Genomic DNA, 20,075 nt, shown 5'->3' on the forward strand with positions numbered 1-20,075 from the left:
ACAGTGATCAAAAGTCATTCTGAAAAATAAGCATTACAAATCCCGTATGACGAAATGTACACATCAAAAGATAATGGTCCAGTACGATTTAGAATGAATCATTGAACGAAAAATCAAAAAGCAAGACAATTATCAACGACAACCACTGATTTTTTCACATAAAGGATGTAGCGGATTTAACTATGTTAATAGGCGAATAACAATCCTCCTAACGTGGATAAGTGGTATTACAAAAGAACAGTTGAAAATGTTTGACTCATTAGATCCGCACTGAGCACACAAAAAACCTAACATACAGACATACACAAAAAGAACATAAACGAGGGTTATCCTCAGTCAAATAATAAGATATGGATTATCATTGATATGGTCATACCAAGAATATGTGGTACGAGTGCCACTGTGACAATTCTCCACTAAAATCACAATGTATAAAAAGAAAACAATTATAGGTCGAAGTACAGCCTTCAACACGGAGTTTTGGCTCAGAATCAACACCAAGCTATCAAGGGCCCCAAAATAAAAAGTGTAAAACAATGCAATCAGGGAAACCAACTGTCTAATCTTTGTGAAAACGATAAACGAGAAACACTTATGAACAACACCAACAAGCGACAACCTCTGAACAACAGGATCATCATATATTTTTAATTGGTTAACGAGTTTTGATTATCAGTAAAAGAAAGACGAAAGATATCAAAGAGATATTCAAACTCATAAGTTGAAGACAAACTGATAACGAAAAGGCAATCAAAACATAGATACCTAAGGACTGTGAACTATTTGGTACTGTGTCATCTTATTTATTTATTGCCAAACTGTTCGTTGGAAAACATTCGGTTTACATGAAAGATTTTTGGCTAAGCTCATTTTAGTATTCAAGTTAATCCTGCGTTTATATCATAGGTTTTAATCAAGTGCTTTGGACACTGTGTTTTATGTATCTGTCTTGAAATTCGTTGTCGCCATGAGGTGACAAGTGATTAACTGGAATTGTTACAAGACACTTCACAGTGATTTATTATTTAATAGTTAATTTATCAGTGTGCAACCAGTTGTAAACCTTAAAGAGTCGGAGACTGCTCTTTTTGATTAATTCAAGATTTCACAGCTACAAGGCAACGTAGGAATCAAAGCTCGAAATCATTATATCCTTGATCGGAAAATTACCATAAGACATACTTATTTCCTTTCTAACGACAGGTTCTGTCATTATAAAAAAAAAACGTCTGCATTCATATAATAGTTACTGGACTAAAAAAAAAATAACCATTATATATTGTAATTTTATAGTTCTAGAATCAGACACCAACAACAAATAATCTATTAGAGGCTCACCTCTTTAAAACATTTGATATAAAACATAATATAATATTAACAGATCAATGTATATAAAAAAAAAACGTTTTAAAAAGAGTTATGAGAGACTGCAAAACACAGATTAAAATATATATGTATATTACATATAATAACATTTCTCTAATTCTTCGTCAACTTATCCCTTTCTGCTCCCATTGTATAAAAAAATTAATCAACGTGTTGTTCGTTTGATCTTAGTTTTTCATTGGTTAAAATCCGATTATGACGTCTAATTTTCTTGTTTTCCTCTGGATTTCCTATTGTGACTGCATGAAAAAAGGTGATCATGCCTGATGACGTCACATAGACAGAACACATCTTTTTGCAAATCAGTCGCAAAGAAGGAATAAGTTTGCCTGCGTATTGTTTAAAAATCATTAGAGAAACAGATTCCACCACCAAATCTCGTGTAATACGATATTTATCCACTCTCGACAGTTAAATTTTAAATATTCAAAACGCTCGGCAAGGCCTGCGTTTTAAATTTGAAAATGTAACTGTCTCGAGTGGATAAATATCGTATCACACTCGATGTAGTGGTAGAATCTATATATATTAATATATCTTAACATAAAATACCAGAATAGTGCAGTATATGAAATATAAACTTTAGAATGTATTTATAAGGCTGTTTACTTCTCTAACATTTTTTGTAGACAAAACAATGTGTTTAAGCCAGATTAAAGATGAGAAATATATAATTGAGTAAAGTGTAAGGGTAATCACTGATCTTGTTTTGAACTCCTTGTCAAATATTTTAATCTCTAGTTTTATGTATGTAGGCTAGGCTCTTTGAAATTTGACTCGCTAATATAAACCTTATGTTTTTTAATAATTCAATTAAACCCATATTTTTTTTAAAGCTCTTGAATTTTAGTTACTTTTTCAGAGTTTATGAAAAAAACGGATTTTAATGTTTAAATCGAGAGAGAATCATATGGGGTGTACATAATGATTTCCAAAAGAAAATTAAATCTTCAAACATCTCACAAATACTGCGTTTCCATTTGAAAAACGTTTACGGGTATGTATCTTTAGTGCAAATAAAGCTGTTTTAACCATGATCTAGGTAATTTTTAAATTGCATCAACTAAACAAACCTTTGCACCTCTTATACGTGCATGCTCAGCCATTACTATAGGAGTTAACCAAGGGTCCACTATAGATTCTCCCGGGATATGTATTGCACCAGTAGCATTTCTCGACAAATTTGGTTCTCTCTGGTAAAGTTCCGATAAACTGATTTGATTAATTTCAGAAAGTTTAGATATTCTTGAATGTTGCATAATTTTAGGTAGTTTTGACATCTACAAAAAAAAATAACAATAAAATCATATTAAAAAGTGTATGGATTGAACACGTTTTTATACTGTAGGCATTTTGTTTCGATGTGAATATGCTGAAGACTGAATACGCATGATGCTTTTTTAAGAAGAGGAATATGTCGGAAGCTTTGAATGAAAATATGTCAGTCTTCAAAGAAAGGTGTGTATCGCCTGGTGTCCCCAATTTTAATCAGAAATGTTAAAGTCCTTGTTTTGGTGTGGAATTCACGAAATATCACTCAGATCAAAAACCAAATAAGCAGCTACAAAACTTTACCAAATATAACTGCAGTGTTTGTTGCAATCCGTCAAGCTGCTTCAATAATTTGCAGTTACCCAACTGATGAACTTTGGTTATACGGTTGTACAGTGACCTTTTGTTGTGAACATAATCTTCATGTGGTCTAGCGAACATGTCTCATTTTTCAACTTTTGCATCTTTTATATTAATATGTGCAGAAATAACAAATTGTTTGTTTTGATATGGAAAACTTTGAAGATCCTTCATTTCACATTAAAATAACAGATGCATAATTTCATATTCTGTGGGAATTTGGATGAATTATGCTAAGTCCTTATGCAAGTAACAAAGAGTAACGCGGACGAGAAAGAATCAGAGTAGAGTTATTAGTTATCCATATGTATCGTTACATTTCCCTGTCATTCGGGCACATGCAGTTAATCCATCCAAAATAACTCTGAGTTGGAAATACAAAATCCTTGCAAAAACCTTTGAAAAATTATCAAAATCTGTAAAAATGTGTACACGAAGCTATTATGACGTCGTTACTGCATTTACTGTGATGACCCGAAACCAATTGTTTTTTTTTTGGTTTTTTTTAATTGCTTTAATATGCATGCAAATGTAATACTTAAAATAAAAGTTTAAATGTCAAGTAAAAATCAAGTTAAAACAAATTTATTATTTAAAATTATTGAAAAAAATCATTTTCTTAATTGCAATAAGTTCGTTTAGTTGTTTTTGTTGGTTCTGTGTATCATAAATCAAATATCCTGATTTCCAATAATAAACTGGAAATAATGAAAATGTTGTGTTACCTGAGCTGAATCCCACGCTACCATTGTAGCCCCAATGCGATTGTATGGTAAATCTAGCTTGTTGAGTATATCAAAAATATGAAGTTGACATTGTTGAATGCAGTGCAGTTCTAAACTTCCAAGAGGTGCGTCGAAACCTGTATGAAGCATTCCACTGAAATATAATAGAAAAAAATATTTCCAAAAGAACCAATCGAATGAAATCATAACATAAAAATAAGGTAGGATAATATTCGTTTTCATAAAATTGGAAGAGAAAGCCTTTTCATCTTTTCCTCGAAACTGACCTACTTAATTAAACTTTTTACCGTAAGTGTACAAATATGAGCAACACGACGGGTCCCGGTATCATTTCCGGTATTGTTTTTGTTTTTTGTTGTGGAGTATGCGTTGCTAAATCTTTCGTTTTGTGTGTTGTGTTTTGTGTACTTTTCTATGTATTTGGTTTTTTTTTAAATGTTGGGTTTGTTTTTTTTGCCATTTTAAATACACCTATGGGGTTTTTCTGTCTCTCTTTCAGATGAGTATTCCGTCATCTTTTGTCTATCACTTGATTTTTTATCTTTTCCATCGATTTATTAATTTTGAAGGTAGGTTAACAACTGTTCTTGTAATTTATTTTTTTTTTTGGGGGGGGGGGAATGTAATTAAAAATAATGCTGTATTTTAACTCTATAATAGCCACTCTTGTGATTTATATGTATTGCTTCTATTTTGTAGAATGTATTCATAAATTATGTAAACCTTTCAAATTCACTTATATGTGAAATGGCATATCTATAATGACATATATTTTTATACTGAAGAACGGTTTTCTTTCGTTATACTTTCTAGAAGAATAGTTTATAAATAAACTCATCATAGAAACCAGTATTAAATTTGATATTCACATCAGACGCGCGTTTCGTCTACAAAAGACTCATATGATCCAGTGACGCTCGAATCCAAAATAGTTAAAAAGGCCAAAAAAAGTAAGAAGTTGAGGACTAAAATTCCTAAAAGTTTTGCCAAATACAGCCAAGGTACTCAGTAATTTATTCCTGAGGTAGAAACGCCTTAGTATTTCAAACATTCAAAGATATCTTGTTTCATGATTTCTAACATATAGAACTTAATAAAAGATTTTATGTTCAAAACACATTGTTGCAAAGTAGTTCTTATTGAACTATGATCTTCTATTTTCACATATCATGTTTATTTATGTGATTTTTATCTTCTATATCGTTTTATAAGTATTGAACATCGGTTTACTACGGTTAATCAAGTTTCATTAAAATCTATGAAGTATTTTTAACCTTAAATAGTCTCTGTGTTATCATTGTAATATGTATTGCCTGAAGTAAAATAATGCATTTTTAAATTATATAAACCTTTTACCCTTAATAGCGTTTTTATTCTGTTGTACTTTACAAAACAAGTAATATCTTGCTTCATGATATCTAACGTATATAATTTAATAAAAGATTAATGTTCAAAACACAGTATTGCAAAGTAGTTCCCTGGAACTACAATCTTATATATTTCACGTATTATATCTTCTCATGTGATATTTTATTTACGTAAATTAAATTCAAAACATTTTAAGAATCAAGTGTCAGTGCAATGCAATCGTTTCTGTTCATTTACGTCTCTGTTCTGTGAATATTTATATCTTTTGTCAATATTCAGGTTTTTATTGTTAAAACCTAATCAAAACAGACTTTTACTTGCTTTGTTACGCTAAAACTAATAAGACAATGGAATCTGTTACACAAGAAGTACAAAGTTAATATCCTGTATTCATCCTTTCGTTTGTTGTTTCGTTCGTCTGTGTGATTATTATGTCAGGAGCTTATGTAATGCGTTAATCTATTGTCCTGAGAATAGCCTAAATCGGAATACTTTAACATGAACTTTCAAACTTCCTTGATTAAGTTAACTGATCTTTGTAAAGGAAATTTGCTTATAGAGTATTGTTATATTGTTTACAAATAATTCTATCGGAAATCAAAAGTACATTACATTGATGTTTTTGGTATCAAATTTCAAAATATTGTTGCTATATTTTAATGTTTCTTTGTTAGTATTTTCCACAAGCTGATTATTGATTTATAGAGTATGTAAATAAAAAGTCATTCTGACCTCTTGAGATTAAAGCTCTCATCTTATCAACAGATAATGAATCCTAAATTTTTCCCTTGTTTACCAAAAAGTAAAAACACAAAAAAAATGAACTCCGCGGAATATTCAAAACGGAAAGTCTCTAATCAAATGGCAAAAAAAAAGAGCTCAAAACATACCAAACGAATGGATAAATACTGTCATATTACTCTAAGCAGACAGTAAGATCGTATTTTTCTAGTGATACATGTAACAATTCAATCATGTTTTTTAATTCGACCACATTATAATTAGTATGCTTGTTATGACATCAATTTTTTATTCATTAAAATTTATTGCGCATGTTCACATTGTTTTCACTTATTAAACAGAGCTGAAGATAGCCTTACACCTGTTTATTAACCTCAAACAAATACAGCTGATATTTAAATTAGATGGAAACCAGACCCTAATACGCAAGAAATGTGATAGTTAACAAGAGATATTCAAACTCATTAGACAAAAATAAATTGTCAGCGCCATTGCAAAAAAACAAAAAATAAAATAAAATACAAAACACAACACAACACAACACAACATAGACTGAGCAAAACGAACCCCAATAAAAAAAAATGGTGTATTAATAATTGCTCCGGAGGAGTTAGCAGATCCTGCTCAACATCTTGCACCCGTCATTTTGCTTGTGTAAATTGAAATCCTAGTTGAAATTGAGTTTTTGGCAATTTATTTCGTTTAAAATAGCAAATTACGTATATAGCTTTCTTTTTGTTGCTATTAACCAAATTGTGGCCCTGAGAAACTGGTCAATTTGTAGTTGTTGTAATTTATTTTTTTCTACTATGAACAGAATAATTTGAGCTGAAATAAGAATAGTCACAGATTTCGATCGACCTTTTACTTAATAACAAAGATGATTACGTTAAATTGAATTATAATGTCCATAAACATAATTTGCAATGCCATTTATGTAGTAAACATAAATGTTAAGTTTCAATAGAAATATTTCCAGTACAAAGCTATAAGAATTGTTTTGTTGATGGTCAAATATCGAGTGAACTAAATAAGTCATCTATCTTTTGTCTACAGATCAGGACTTGTATATTATTCTTCCATTCATAAGTCATTTATTTATATGAGCTAGATTATTCATTTATCGTACAAATTCATCTTGAGACGTGGGTTTTATATTTCTTATTTTCAGTTATTAGGTTTTTATTGAAATCAGGATATCATAGCCAAATGTCTACAAAAAGATCGAGTTATGCAGGCCTTTGAATATTGCAAGTATCAATCCATTATTTGCTAAAATTAACTTTCATCACATCTAGAGTATGGATCAACTGAATACTTATCCAATACTTATCCAATACATGTCTAATACATCTAGTTGTTAATGTCTGTGTCATTTTGGTCTTTTGTTGATAGTTGTCTCATTGGCAATCATACCACATCCTCTTTTCTATAATCAAGGTAACCGTGTCTTGAGATGTTTTGTGCGGCAAAAGTAAAATCACAGAAATAGCGAACTCCGAGGAATATTCAAAAAAGACAGTCCCTTATCAAATGGCAGAATCAAAAGATCAAACACATCGCACTAATAGATAACAACAATAGTGCCTGTTGTATTTTACAAATACTTGTTCCTGTATACATAAAAAAATACAACCGTTTGAACATAGGTCCGCCATTTTATAAATTAAAGCATTGCTTATAAATAAAAGAAATGTGTACTATAACACAAGGATATTAAAACTCGCATTTCGATGACAAACTGACAACGTCATGGCAGAAAAAAAAAACGGTATACAAAACACAAAATACAGAACAGAAATAGACTGATCCTACGAACCCCAACAAACACTGTGTTAATTTAGTAGCGGAAAATACCAGACATTCAAACTAATAAATCGAAAATAAACTGACATCGTCATGGCTAAAAAGAAAAAAGACAAACAGACAAACAATAGTACATAAGACACAAACTAAAGACTAAGCAACAAAAATCCCCACAAAATACTTTGGTTGATTTGTTCTGGAAGGGTAAGCAGATCCTGCTCCATATGTTGCAACCGTCGTGTGGCTCATGTCAGCAACACGTGAACAAAATGTTTACTTGACTAACGATATCTATTTTAATTTCATTTTAAAAGTTTTGATCTTCTAATAAGGCTTGTATCGATAGTTTTTAACTTGAATAATTGCGTTGAAAAAAATTATCTGATCATTATAATTATTCTTTTGATAAAAACTAAGAATGAACTTGAAAGTCGATTTAAATTCAAAGACTTCATTACCATGCTATACGACAAACATCAATCCATAGGGAACTCAAATACAATACAAATCCCATGTAACAGTAAAAACAAAAAGAGCTAAACAGTTCGCATAAAATCGTCAAACATCAGCTGTGGTTTATCGAGTTAACATACATAGGAGTTTCAATGAAAACTTCAGATAAAATACCCTTCGGAATGTCCTGGCAACTGAGTGGATTGCATATGCAGTGACTGGCAGATTATCAACATGTCTTGCAAACTATGGAACGCATTTTTAATTTCATTTTGATTTTGTTTAAATATTTTGTCATATATTGATGAAAAAATCAATTTTTATTTTCTTAGTAATAAAGTTTTGGATGAACACAGATAAACTATATATTCAAATTTTTAGAGGAAAATGATATGTATGCGTAATTGATTGGGAGTTGATATCATTGCCATTTTATTTTCCGTGTAATTGTTATATTCATCGACTCCTTCACAAGTATATAGTATCTGTCTAAATGCTTTCTTAGGAATAGATTTGAACCATCACGACCGGCATGACAAATGGCTATCAGTTTTGGTCTGACACCCTGTTTATATTGTTTTAAGAGTGACTCGGTTGACATAGCGAAATTGTTAAAAAAAAAAGAAAAAAAAAAGATTGTTATATTTTCATTGGAGTGAATGCATTCACATCGATGAATGAAAACTTTGAATGTAGACAATGTATCTTCCAGAATCGTATACTATATATTGACAGTATAAAATGGTGCTTTGTTTACCTTTTTGACTGACTCATAACTGTTCATTTGATTTGATGGCCCTTAACCTTGAATATATATTAGTTAAAGTTTTAAGTGTGTTTTCTATAGTAAGTTTTATGTCATATGAAGTCATCAAAAATATACTCAATTTTACAATAACTGTATTTTTATCTCAAGAACTGAGTTCTTGCGACGTAAACAGAGGATATATTTTTTATTTTATTAAACATACTTAAAATAAAACCCGTAATAACGTTATAGGACATCGTGATTGATTGCGATATAAATGCAGTTCACATTGATGTAAGAATTCTACAGGAAAATAGCATTGTTGTCTATTATTTCCTTTTAAACAGCTAAATTCTGTTAATTCTGTCACCCTACAAAGCAATTATATATCTTAAAAGAAATTCAAATTATTTGGAAAATTCATATAGGAAATTCTATCTGATTTAGTCATTTTGATGAAAAAAAGTTAAATGTAGTGAATAAAGTTATGTATACTCAATAATCATCCAGACCGATTATTTGTGTAAACTATCAATTTTTGATTGCATAAGACCTCTTCCTAATCCCTTAACAGAACAATATAGAGAGAGTATATATGTAGGACTCTAAAGTGCAATGGTACTCTAAAGTGCGATGGTCACGCTAAAGTGCGATGGTCTACGCTAAAGTACGAAGGTGTATCACGCTAAAGTGCGATGGCTGTTTGTTCGCTAAAGTACGGTGGTGTGTCACGCTAATAAAAGTGCGATGGACCAAAAGGGTAATGTAAAGAACACGGATGTAATAAATAGTATTTTTGCAAAAGCTAGTATGATAAGGTTTTATAACATATGTGAAAGCCTTATAATTACCATTAGGCTTAAAAGTGATTGTTTCTAAATAAAGAAGAACGACTACGTAATAATTGCTAAAATGGTAAGTTTGGTGTGACAAAAATCTTTATATCCTATATATATGATTTTTTTTTAATTCGTGACGGTATCAAATATTTTGATAATTGGTGTAGCTTGCCGTTCACAGTCACTAACGTGAACATCTCCCCTTCAAGTCGTCATTGTAAAACATTTATTTGTTTAAAACATTCTTAATTTAAATGAGAGAGAAATGCAATGTTCTCCGAGCTTTCTCCTTTTTCGCAGCGAGTATAAATACAGGTTGTATTTTCCTACAATGTACAAAATAATTTTTTAGGAGACAATTTATGATTTACACATGATACATGTACCTTTATTTTACCGACTTTAATTTTCAATAAAATCGACACTATTTTCACGGGGACCGCAAAGTAAAATGCAACATAAACAATGATTTCAATGTATCCGTTAGCTTCAAAGTAAAACAGGATAAAGGATACTTATACGTATACTTTTGTATATGTATAGTAAGATAGTCGACTGCAGGACACAAGTCCTTCTTCCAGAAACCGAAAAAAAAACACCTTTGCCTCACCCGACAAAGCACGGTTATGTTTAAATTGAGTAAGTCATGGACATTTCGTTTAAAGTTGTTAATCGAATATTCTATATTTATCTTTCGGCATGTTCATTTTTTTGGTTTGTATAAAAGACTGTTTACGTCGTAATCCATAGTACGTTTATTACGTCTATTCTTTCGCAAACCATCGCACCTAAGGGTGTGAAGGCATCGCACTTTAGCGTAGACCATCTTACTTTAGCGTGACCATCGTACTTTAGCGTCCCCATCGCACTTTATGGTCCTACATATATATTTTTTGTACAAAATACTACAAAGAGCTGAAAAAAATCTTTCCTAGTTAAGATATGTAAAACAAATAATAGCGTTTTTAAAACTTATTATAAATCATTTGAATTCTTTATGGTTAACTGTGTTAAAGCGTAGACCGGCTTAGATGGGAAACACCTCAAATTTCAAGAGTGTTCACGTGCAACGCGTTATTACAACCCTTTAAAATACAAACTTTATTGAGTTAAATCAATCATTTCATTTGTTGTCCCTGCAACACCGTCATGTAGAGTACATGAAGTCATAGACGTAATATGTAAAACGTAATTTTGGAATGCCTTGTGTTATTGGTGTCTGTCAATCTAATTGGCGGAACCTGATGAAACATCTATGTCATATCATTATCATAAAGTAGAATTATATATCAGAAATCTGGATAATACATGTAATAGTAATTGATAAGTTTTCATATTTAAATATACGATGCAAATTTCTTATACAAAGTGCAGAAGTCGATGATCGGGAATTAATCATGATAATGTACCTATATTTTATTGTTGTTTCTATTTGTTGAATTTCATTAGAAGTTCAATTTCCTTACACAAAGTAACATAGCATATTTTAGTTATCTATTTGTTACACAACTTTACCTTCCCCAATGTTCAGCGATGATTGTTCTTGGTGACGGTAACGATTTAAATCCTTGAAACATGCGGAAAATATTAAAGATAACTAAAGACAGTAAATAAAGGCAACAGTAATATACCGCTATTCAAAATTCATAAATCAAGAGAGAAAAAACAGATCCGGGTTACAAACTAAAACTGAGGGAAACGTATCAAATATAAGAGAACTACGACACAACAGAGACACAACACTGAAATGTAAAACACACAGAAACGAACTATAATGTAACAATGGCCATTTTCCTGACTTATTACAGGGCATTTTATGAAAAAAATGGTGGGTTGAACCTGGTTTTGTGTCATGCCAAACCTCCCGCTTTAATGGCAGTGTTAATTATGACATTAAAATTACAACATTACACGTAAACAATGAAATGTAATAAACCATCGGCGTGACAATCGAATAACAAGGCAACTGAAAAGAAAATGTGTGAAAATAAACTCATGAAAGATAATAAATTTACACATGACAGACATTTCGTCTATGAAAGACTCAAAAGGTCAAAAGGCCGCAATAAGTACGAAGTTTGATTGCATTGAAGCATATAGGCAGGTTATGGTTGCACCTTTATACATATCATATAAAACCAATTTAAAATGAACTCATTCGAACATTAATAAAAGAAAAAGACGAACTAGACAAAACAAAATAATCTTGAACTATACAGACGAATGACTATCAATCTACTTAACCGTCATAAGTGCCAAGTTCGCGAGCAAAAACTAGAGAAACAAGTGATACATAGTGTACTTTTGTTGGCCGAATTTTAGATTTTCTATAAATACAGTTCCTAGAGAGGAGTTAATTGATGATTATTAAATCTATAGATTGATGTATTATATGTTTTCTTTAAACTGTTAGTTTACATGATATTTCATACTGACAGATTGATGTATCAAGTATGTCAATTCTACCAATCGACTTCTTTATTAAGTAATAAAAGACTGTCTCTATCTTTAATGAATAATTTCCATTATTCATATGACACAGATAAAACCATTACCAGTACGTCACGTGACTGGTTTTTTTTAATGTAACTCATCACTCAGAGGTTTAAGTTTTATAAACTCAATACTTACTATAACACTCATCCTTATTTAACTAAATGGTATTTTTTATTGTTTAATAATAGTGTTTGTCTTCTAAAAGAGAGACGAAAGATACCAGAGGGACATATAAACTTATCAGACGAAAACAATTTGACAACTAAAACTATGCTACTAGTATTTGACAGAAATTATATTACATCATTTGATTTTGAAAGCTCTCATTTGGTACAATTTGGGAAAGTGTCTTTTTTTCAATACGGTTTAACAACAATAGGAAAACTATTCATGAGCAAAGTGACAGGCGAGGGGATTATTTTTCCTTTTGTTTTCGAATAAAGGTAAATAAAAACCTGAAAATGAATGATAAGTCTAAAATTCCAGTTTTATTCTCACCCATAGAATCGCCTAATCGTTACCATCAAATCGTTTCCAATTCAATGTGGCATAACGTATAAGGATAACAAATGTTCAATATCTTTCTTCATCATATAAACAGATCGGTTTTGTCCTGGTATTATACACTTGCAACTAAATATGAACTAAATATCAGATGAAAGTATTAAAGTTAGGTATGCTAGTCGCGCGTACCCCCTATTTATAAAAATGGTGGAAAAATAATACCGTAAACAACGGAATCCATATACTAATCGAAGAGCTGATTGCTCTGAGGTGGAAGAAGATGAATAAAAGGTAACTTGAATTACCATAAAAGCAGCCCCACTAACCCAGCCTGCTTTGTTCCATTATCGTTATGACGTATTTTTTTTTCTTCAAACAAGAATGTGTCATAAGTACATGGATTTCCCATCCGTACAATCATTTTCTGTGTTCAGTGGACCGTGAAAATTAGGTAAAATCTTTATTTTGGCAGTAAAATTAGAAAGATCATATCATAAGGAACACGTGTACTAAGTTTCAAGTTGATTGGATTTCAACTTCATCAAAACTACCTCGACCATAAACTTTAACCTGAAGTAGGACGGACAGACAGATCAGAAAACATAATGCCCATAAATGGAGCATAAAAATAGTAAAGACTTGTTACATACCTGCCAACTTTTGAAATTTCCCATCGTTTAAAAGGTTACAATTTTTAGCAAAGTATTTTGCGCGATCTGGATTGTCTTGAAAAAGTGTCATATTTGTATGATGAACTTACATGCCTTTTTCTTAAGTCTGTTTGCATGATTCTAGTTATTAAATCAGTAGAAAAGATGAACATGTACATGTAGCTAGCAGACCAGGATTTATTTACTTGTGTAAGGATATCAAATGCTTGTTGAAGTTTCAAATTTTGAATTATTCACAAAGATGGACCTTTAACAGGTTGGAAACAACACTCCAAATGACGGGAAGAAAATTACAACCCACTGTAAAAATGAGCACCTTTATATTCATATTATTTCATGAACCTTTTCTCAAAGAACTATGCATCTATCAAGTATTAAATAGTCAAAACATTTCAAAAGAATTTTGTGATATTTCGAAACTTATATCTTCTTTATCAATTTGACCCCTCATTTAGAAAAGTTGTTCCATATATAATGAATTTTCCCACATTTGAGTTAAAAAATCTTTAACATTTTCTTTCTTTTTTTTTCAACAGTAAAATGACCCCTTGTTGAAGGGACATTTAAGGGACATCACTCATTATGAGGGGGTCCCAACCTGTTTGTTGGTCTTTGTGAAGAAAAAAGAATAGTACATTGTGCTTTAAATGATTTAATTGAATACAATAATAACATATGTTACAACAAGTATTATGTCAACAAATTAGTGAAAAAAACTACTATTTTTTTTCTTAATGGTAGTACTGCATCATTGGATTTTGTCCATCATCCATGCTTTTATCCTAAAGCTGTGTAAGAACCTCCTTGCAGATGAAAATTCACCTGCCATGTTCACGGTTTTACAACTAGATGAAAACAACACAAGTTCAAAATCTAGAATGTTAGAATAATCTTCAGAGAAAACGTTTTTGATTGGATAATTAATTTGATCATGAGAAACACAGAATTTGATTGGCTGAACACGATTGTCTTACCTTTGGAACAAAATAAGGAACAATTATATTTTTGTGATGATTTTCACACAAAATCGTGTTTTAGAGGTTTTTTAACGATACCCTTACTATTAATATTTTTTAATAAATGCGAGGACATAATATAAAACGTCCTTGATAAGAGTAAAGAGAATGAACATAGAGCGAAAGAACTCAGAACGAACAGACCAAGGGCAAACCTGTAATCAGGGTGAGTCGACCCGATACCAAATTCACTCATGCGTACTACAAATATCTACATTATAAACATCCGGTTACAAGTAAACAAATAACGTTCATGTAGATGAGATGAAATCCAGTAATTTATGGATGTGAAGTTAGCAGCCGGTTCGTTATTCGATATTCGATATTCAATATCCAACCGGCTGCTAGCAGTCGGTTAGATATTCAAATTTATTTGAAAGTCATAAAAAATATAATATTTGATAACATTAAAAGCATGATTTTAATAGTTAAATGGAACGAAATGTACATAAAACTGGACGAATTCATAGACCTTGTATATACATATATAAGGATTGTATCAAAATGATTTGCGAGAATAATGTCATCTTCGATATCTACGGAGGGCTTAGATTGTCACTTTTCAGTTAAAACTGTCAAAATTTCATTTGAATTCATATTGAATATCGAATATCGAATAACGAACCGGCTGCTAACTTCACATACATTAATGATTTACATAAATAAAAGGGTATATATTTACGATAGTGATTGTTTTTCAATCCTAATTTACAAATTAAATGATACAGATGCTTAATCATGTGTTAAAATCGGTGTCAAGAATCGGAAGTTGTTATGAAATTGTAATACACAGAAACGGATGCGGCATACGGATGTGGTAACGGTTCAATGATTTTACAGCCCACACCAAAGGCCTTCAGAAGACTTGAAGTCTTCTTCCACAAAAACAAATATGTGGTAATTCTTTTTAAGGCTACACTAGTAAATGCCTTTATGAGAAACAAAACTGTAGTACTATAAAAAAAAAAAAAAAAAAAAAAAAAAAAAAAAAACAACATAATAGTTTTAAACAGTAAATTTTAAGAAAGATGACACAATAAATTAGATCTTTATGTTAAAACAGCAGTTCTGAATTCTTGAATGTTATCCCTCAGGTTTGACACGTTCACCAGTAGATTCACCGAGGGGTTGAGAAATCGTTAAAATTGGAAGGCTTAAAAACTAGTACGCCAAACGAAAATGTTGGCTTCTAATGACCGATCAGTGGTAGATACAAACAACAGAAACATAAACCAGTAGTGGTATAGACCCATTGATTGTAACAACTTATCAAAGCTATCATGCTTTTAGATAAATACAACAGAAACATCAACCAGTAGTGATATAGACCCATTGGTTGTAACAACTAATCAAAACTATCATGCTTTTAGATAAATACAACAGAAACATCAACCAGTAGTGGTATAGACCCATTTGTTGTAGCAACTCATCAAAGCTATCATGCTTTTAGATAAATACAACAGAAAGTGTATATTAGCTTTGAGATTACAAGTGCAGTTGAAAATCACCCACACCAGGGTTTGAAATCATGCAACTTTGCTCAGTGCTTGGAGCACAAAAATCATGCTCGAAACATGAAATCCAACATTTTGATTGGTTGATTTTCGATTCCGAGTACAAATAACTGACTCGAAAGTTTTATGACCGCAAGGCCAGGTGTTCATAATATAAATACAACTCATGTTTTGTGATTTACCAGCTTTATAAGGTATAACTTCGTCTGAAACACTATGATTTCAAAATTGAGGACTCATAAAACGATCACCCATTGTTCTCACATACATATTTGCTCTCAACGCATTAAAAAAAGTATTAAAATAATACCGATCTCTAAGGTAAATTTATTAAGAAGAAAGTCAAATAAACCTTACACAATTCAACAGTAGCTTATATTATCCAGCAGAAGGAATTGATAACAACTATTACTTTCCTTACTTCGTACAGGCATTTTTCGAATTAAACTTTGGATTAAAAAACAGACCTGTTGAATTTCTCTTCTGTAATCGGATTACAAAAAAACAGATGATTTTACTTTGAATTTACCGCAGTGTGTAATAATAATGCAACATTTTCGTTGTGGAATACAAAGCTAAATTATTACTTAATAAGTAATTAGAAACTGACAAAAACAGGTGCTCGACCAGTTGAATATAAATAGAGAAATAGAAATAAATAATCAGATTTATCGGGTCTTCAAGCTATCCAACTTATCATTTTTTCAAAAGTTCTCAACACCACTCTTTCATAGTAAAATATGACGTTTAGAAATGTTGTGCATTTTAAAAACTCTAAAGATTTGCTCCAAAATTGCAATCACCAAAATTGACTTGACAAAGTGTTTTCTAGAAAAAAAAGGAAAACGTAGATACAATTCCTTGTTTCTGGTCAGAAATAAATCTTACTTTATGGAGAACCATACGAACTCCAACAACACGCTAACGAATGATGTATCATTAAAACACTGAGCAAAACACCTGTTGAGAAGTAGATTGACAGCAGACCGTACATATTCCAATGGCATTGATTGTTCACCAGGTGCCTTTTATTAGCTATTATTCGTGTGTTTCTCTGTCCTATATGTTCTCATATTTATTTGTATTGTAGTCCTGTCATGTTATGTGGTCATTTTAATGTTATATTTAACATTGCCATTAAAGCGGGAGGTTTGGTATGCCACAAAACCAGGTTCAACCCACCATTTTTTTCTAAAATTGTCCTATATCAAGTCAGGAAAATGTCCATTGTTACATTATAGTTCGTTTCTGTGTGTGTTACATATCAATGTTGTGTTTCTGTTATGTCGTTGTTCTCTTATATTTGTTGCGTTTCCATCAGTTTTAGTTTGTAGCCGGGTTTGTTTTTTCTCAATCGATTTGTTAGTTTCGAACAGCGGTATACTACTGTTGCCTTTATTCATCACTATTGGCAAACTTGTTACTTGTAAACGAATGAAGCAGAATTCATACATAACCTTTTAAAAGACAAACAACAAACACATCTTAATGAGTTCTTTTATTTCATTCTTAGATATATTACTGTGTTATATTACTTAATAACCAGATATATAATGGGTGCTTACATCTCATATAGTCAGGTGAACTTGAGATTAAAGTTACTACCGAAGAAGGTCTGCTTCATATATTGATCATTGCCTCGATATTGTCACAGATGGAAGAAGTTAAACTAGCTAAATTGCCATAAAAGCGGGAGGTTTGGCTAGCCATAGAACCAGGTTCAACCCACCATTTTTTTTCTTCTTAAAATGTCCTGTACTACGTCAGAAAAAATGGTAAGTGTTATCTTATAATTCGTTTCTGTGTGTGTTGCATTGTCGTTTGGTTTTTATGCACTTTAGTGTTTTTGTTGTTCCGTTGTTTTCTTCTGACAGTTAATGTGTTTCCCTAAGTTTAAGTTTGTAATCGAATGGTTTTTTTCTCAATCGAATTATGACTTTCGAACAGCGGTATACTACTCTTGTCTTTATTCAAACTAGAATATATGACAAACGTAATGATTACAAAATGTTCAATAATCAATTTCCCATTTCTCAGCAGTAACATACACTCTGCTACGTCGCATGCAACTTTCATTTTTCAGTCAATACGTTACGATTATACATGCTAATACTATATGGGATACATTAACAAAGGTGTGGTCCTTACACTAAAACTGTTCCAACGAAGTGATGAGGAAGAACGATTTAAATCGAGATATTTAATTTTCGCGTCACCTTAACGAATTTTTGGATCCATACAATGTATGAGGCCCTCATGTATCTATGTCTCTGCTCACTATTAACATGTTTCCATTGTCTAAGATCTTAAGATACCAGTATAGTCGTCTGTGGTTTTGCCGATTATTTCCCTCTACCGATAGAGACAATTTGACTATTTGTAATGATTTTTTCATGCATTTAGGGGATACTTACTTTGTAGAAGAACTCAGTTTTGTGCCGCATCAAGTTTGAACCTTGATTTGAAAAGTCTTGATATATTTACTAGATTTTAACATCCGTTCGTCAAACTACTTCTAGCTTTAAATTGCCTACTTACTTAAATATACTTTATACGGCAACTAGTTGTGTTTATTTCCTAAATATAGTAACAAAGCTATATTTTGTATAATGTCAATTTCATTATGGAACTCTTTCTCCACAATCAGGGGTCCATTAAGTCATGAAAATGTTTGACATTCGTGTTACGATTAAAAAAGCTATCAATTTATTAATTTAAGTTGCAGTATAAAAGTAATATTAAGTCAATGTCAGAAAAATATAAACTTTTTTGGACTCAGTTTCTCAGCCTCATATAAAAAAGTTTATATTTTCCTGACATTGACCTAATATTGTATATTTCCTCGTGGTTTGTAATATATTTGATAGGATTTTACAATGTTATGTTATTTTCACATTTTATTTTTATCAAAGTGTATCTAAAGGAGAAGGTCCGGTAAGACCCCTTTTTGGCCCCAAAATATAACAGTTTTACAAAATTGTTAAAATGTAAACTTTTAGTTATTTATTGGACAGTTGAATGCTTCTGCTACATAAATATGGGCTGTTTTTGACCATACAATGCACATATATCGGGTTGTAGCACTATTAAGTCATGCTAAATTACTGAAATCTTCCAAATTCTAGCATTTTAGGTAAATTTTAGACGGTTTCCGTGTAAAACGAAAGTGGCCGCATTCGTGTTCATCCTTAATATTGAAATGTAAGTTGTATTTTATGATATTGCATAACATATATAAAGGTTGTGGATGAACACGGATGCGGCCACTTTCATTTTTGACAAAAACCATCTGTTAAGTGACAATTTTCAGCATATTTGGTAGATTTTTCATATTTGAGCTTGGATCGGATCGTTTTTAATGACTAAATCAGTTAAAATCTTTCACATTAACTAATTGAATCAAGTGAAATAGACACTTAAGTGTTTAAAAAGTGGTCAAAATCTTTTCAGATGAAACTGAAATTTGAGGCCAAAATGAGTCCTTACCGGACCTACTCCTTTGTCTTACAACCTAAATTGAAAAAAAACTATAGACATGTATTTATAAAATTTGAATTTATATCGATGTTTATCAGCAATGTCAAATTCCAACCAACAACGTTTCCATCATGTAAAAATATTGTTATTTTTCAATTTCTTATATCTGATTTATCCATGTTAATATTAAATATGCTTTTTATTCCAGTGGGTACTTATTGTTCGTTCATGGTAAGAAATTTTATTTTGTTCAGCTTTGTAACAGTCCTTATACAAAGTCTATAAAACTCATATACTCTTTGATGTATCTAATATTTATAATGATATCATATTTCTATTTCCTGATTTATTTATATTAAGTTAATATTAGATATGCACTTGCCACAAAACAATTGGCAACCAACAATCAATAAATTGAAAATGCATAAATTCTTCAATGAGTACTAGATGGTCGCTCTAACTGGCCGACATTTTCTTTTACTTGTTTGTAACAAAACGTATACAAAAACCTTCTTCAAACTAAGAAAAAAATCAGTATAGCAAATCTTTTAATGCTATTTTCTGGGACATTCCTTATACCCTGTCATTCAAGTATCCGTTTTGTAAAGACTTGCATCATATAACAAGAACTTAAGGATATTACAGAGACAAGAAGATCTGATTCATATCTGTATTTTC

The 20,075-nt window shown here is 31.2% G+C and overlaps 1 protein-coding gene across 2 annotated transcripts in view; it reads right to left on the reverse strand.

Moving 5' to 3' along the window:
* Positions 1 to 20,075, reverse strand: part of LOC139520797 (glycerol 3-phosphate dehydrogenase-like) — a 41,273-nt gene that overhangs the window by 13,781 nt on the left and 7,417 nt on the right. For both annotated transcript variants that reach the window (XM_071313748.1, XM_071313747.1), the window contains 2 exons: positions 3,744 to 3,897; positions 2,460 to 2,666 (listed from right to left, as the gene is read on the reverse strand). In XM_071313748.1, coding sequence (XP_071169849.1) covers positions 2,460 to 2,666; positions 3,744 to 3,897 — 361 coding nt within the window. The remainder of the gene's footprint in view (positions 1 to 2,459; positions 2,667 to 3,743; positions 3,898 to 20,075) is intronic.

This window comes from Mytilus edulis, chromosome 4 (genome assembly GCF_963676685.1).
Source record: "Mytilus edulis chromosome 4, xbMytEdul2.2, whole genome shotgun sequence".
In the NCBI taxonomy this organism is placed as follows: Eukaryota; Metazoa; Mollusca; class Bivalvia; order Mytilida; family Mytilidae; genus Mytilus; species Mytilus edulis.